The sequence below is a fragment of the Pteropus alecto genome, unplaced genomic scaffold (assembly GCF_000325575.1).
Source record: "Pteropus alecto unplaced genomic scaffold, ASM32557v1 scaffold320, whole genome shotgun sequence".
Lineage (NCBI taxonomy): Eukaryota > Metazoa > Chordata > Mammalia > Chiroptera > Pteropodidae > Pteropus > Pteropus alecto.
The window spans coordinates 935,186-937,935 of record NW_006429963.1 but is presented as its reverse complement, the minus strand read 5'-3'; the positions used below and the strand labels follow the sequence as shown (position 1 = coordinate 937,935).

Sequence of the window (2,750 nt, the reverse complement as noted above, 5' to 3'; positions counted from 1 at the left end):
GACCTGGTGATTCTCAGATGTGAACGTGCCCGCATCGCCCCGGGCGCCGTTAGCCATTAAGCGCGGTCCTGACCACGGATGGGGTGAGGACACAAACCGCCCTCCTAACAGGCTCCAGGGACGCTGCAGCCAGCACCCAGGTCGCCGATGCAGAAAGAGACCTAAGCTGCTGCACCCGGAGCAAAACAGAAGCTGCAAACTCTGTGTCCTGTTTTGGTAAAAAAATAAAATAAAATAAAATAACTGTAACGGAGATTACTATCGGCATTACGTATCTGGAAGGCTCAGTATCTCCAGAAGGAACTGCTTATGTAGGACTTGCCCTTCCACGTTCCCTAGAGAGCTACAATAGCTCCATTTTCATGGTGAGCAGATTTCCTATCGGAAAACAAATGTTTTTAATAAGTAATCAATAAATGATGCATTGAAAACAACAAAAGAAGAAGTCTGTGAACCTGAGTGTCATGGACCGAACGCACATGTTGAATCCTAACTCCCAAGGCAATGGTGTCAGGAGGTGGGGACTTTGGGAGGTGACTGGGTCACTGGGTGGGGCCCTCCTGCAGGGGGTTAGTGGCCTCAGAAAGGGTCCCCAGAGAGCTCCCCGGAACCTCCCATCGTGTGAGGACACGGCGAGAAGGTGCCCTCACCAGACACAAAAACTTTCGGTACCTTCTGGCCTCCAGAACCCTGAGAAATAGATGCTGCGTAAGCCACGCAGTCTGTGGGATTCTGTTACAGAGGCTCCAACGAACTCAGACACTGAGTTAAAGATCACACTTTAAGTTGTATATCATAGTACTCTTAATAGATCATTCACGCTATTATTTTTAAAGAACTGTCAGGCCCCACCAACAATTTTTCCCGGCTGGGGGACAAGTGTCTGATGCAAGAGCCTTCTGTCTGCCCATGAACCTCACCCCCTCGGTCCTGTACAAACAGCCAGGCACTTTTCCAAATGCAGATGGAGTTAAACCACTCCCCCCACGCTTTTACCCACCTCTCCACCTAAAACAGGTCGCTGGCTTCCCACTGCTCCCAGAACACACACGAAAGGTAGCACGTTGCCACGCCTTTCATGCCTGGCGCCTGCCCACCTCTCCGACCCCATCTCTTGCGTGCACAGGCGCGCACACGAACACTCACGCATGAGCACACACCAGCACTTGGCATCCGTCCCTGTCAGTGATACGCTGTTTCATGTTTGCAACCAGATGGTAGAGTCTCCTCATTCCCACCTCCCCCCGCCCTTTCACGGGGACCAGAGAAGCTGAATTTCCTGTCCACCAAGGGCTGCAACGCCTGGGGAGGGCCCTGGGGAGGAGCTGCAGAAGTTTGCAGGCTCGGGGGTGCAGGGCTCCTCCAGGTGAGAAGCAACCATAATAACTGCCGAAGGCCTCCATCGCATTTGAATCTGGGGGTCAAAAAATTCCCCACAATTTGCCCACACCTGTCTCCCACAAAGTCTTAGAAGCTGTGGCTTCAAAGCAAAGAAAATCACACACACACCCCCACACACCCGGAGGAAGCCAGAGAGGGCGCAGCACCCAGGTGTCGGGTGAGCAGGCACAGAGGCCTGGCGGGAGGCAGGCTACCGGGAGGGCGCTGCCCGTTGCTGGGCAGCTGCTGTGTGCACCATGCACAAATAAATGCACTTAACTCTTTGGCTCCTGTTAAATGGGGTGGTGGCAAGGGTGACTCTCTCCCCCCAGTGAGCCCCAGAGAAATGACCAAATGAGAGAATGGGCTCCAGGCTGTGACAACGGAAGTGAGACAGACTCCTGGAAAGGTGGGGGGCGCCCGCGAGAGCGCAGAGCGACTGCAGCACTGGAGGTGGGGACAGTCCTCACCCCCGCTCCTGCCTGTCCCTCATCCTCAGCCAGGGCGGCGGGAATCAGCGCCGGCCCCACAGGGGCACGGGCGGGGCGGGCCCCAGGAAGGCTGGGCAGGCCGGAGCCCCGCAGCCCTCCTCCCCACACACAGCCCCCCCCCGCCCCTCCGGACTGCGGGCTGCTCCCCTGTCCCTTCCTCCCCCGCACTTCTCGCCAGGACCTCAGGAGACAGAGAACCTGTCGAGGTCCCTCCCTAGCTTCTGCTGGTGGCCAGCAACCCTTGGGGACCCGGACTCGTAGTCGCATCTCCTCCATCTCTGCGACCCCGTCACATGGCCTTCTCCCTGCCTGTGCGTCCAAACTCCCCTCTTCCTAAGAACACCTGCCATTGCCTTTCGGGCCCACCCCAGTCCGGAAAGACCTCCTAACTCGATTACGTCGCAAAGACCCCATTCCCAAATAAGGTCACGTTCCCAATTTCCCGTGATGGATTTGGAGATGCTAATTCATCCCGGTACAGTCCATCAACAGAGGGAGAAATCGGGGGACGCCGTCCCAGGAGAGACCAGGCGCCCCTGACGCCGTAGAGTGTGAGAACTGAGGCCTCAGGCTGAGCGGGAAACAAGCCTGGGAACAGCCAGCTTCGCGTGAAGATCCCGCTCAAGCACGCGCGGGACGCAGCGGGGCGCCTACGCCCGCGGGGGACGCGCCCACGTCTGAAGTACGGTTACTTATGCGGCGTGACGCGAAGAGGCCTCTGCACCATAAGCGGCCGGGTTTTCGCGTATTAAGCGAGAATGCATTCGTGACTCGCCACGAAGTTGCCGATTACCAAGTGGCTTGAGAGCAGGCAGGTGCGCCTGCCACGGTGCGGTCCCCTGCGCTGCCGCCCTCCCGCCAGCAGGGGACGCCGCCCGC

At 57.7% G+C, this 2,750-nt stretch overlaps 1 protein-coding gene across 1 annotated transcript in view; it reads left to right on the top strand.

Moving 5' to 3' along the window:
* Positions 1 to 2,318: 2,318 nt before the first annotated feature.
* The window catches only part of NOM1 (nucleolar protein with MIF4G domain 1), a gene marked incomplete at its 3' end in the record, with an annotated part of 16,106 nt that continues 15,674 nt past the window's right edge, over positions 2,319 to 2,750 (top strand). The window contains exon 1 of the mRNA XM_025044912.1: positions 2,319 to 2,346. Coding sequence (XP_024900680.1) covers positions 2,319 to 2,346 — 28 coding nt within the window. The remainder of the gene's footprint in view (positions 2,347 to 2,750) is intronic.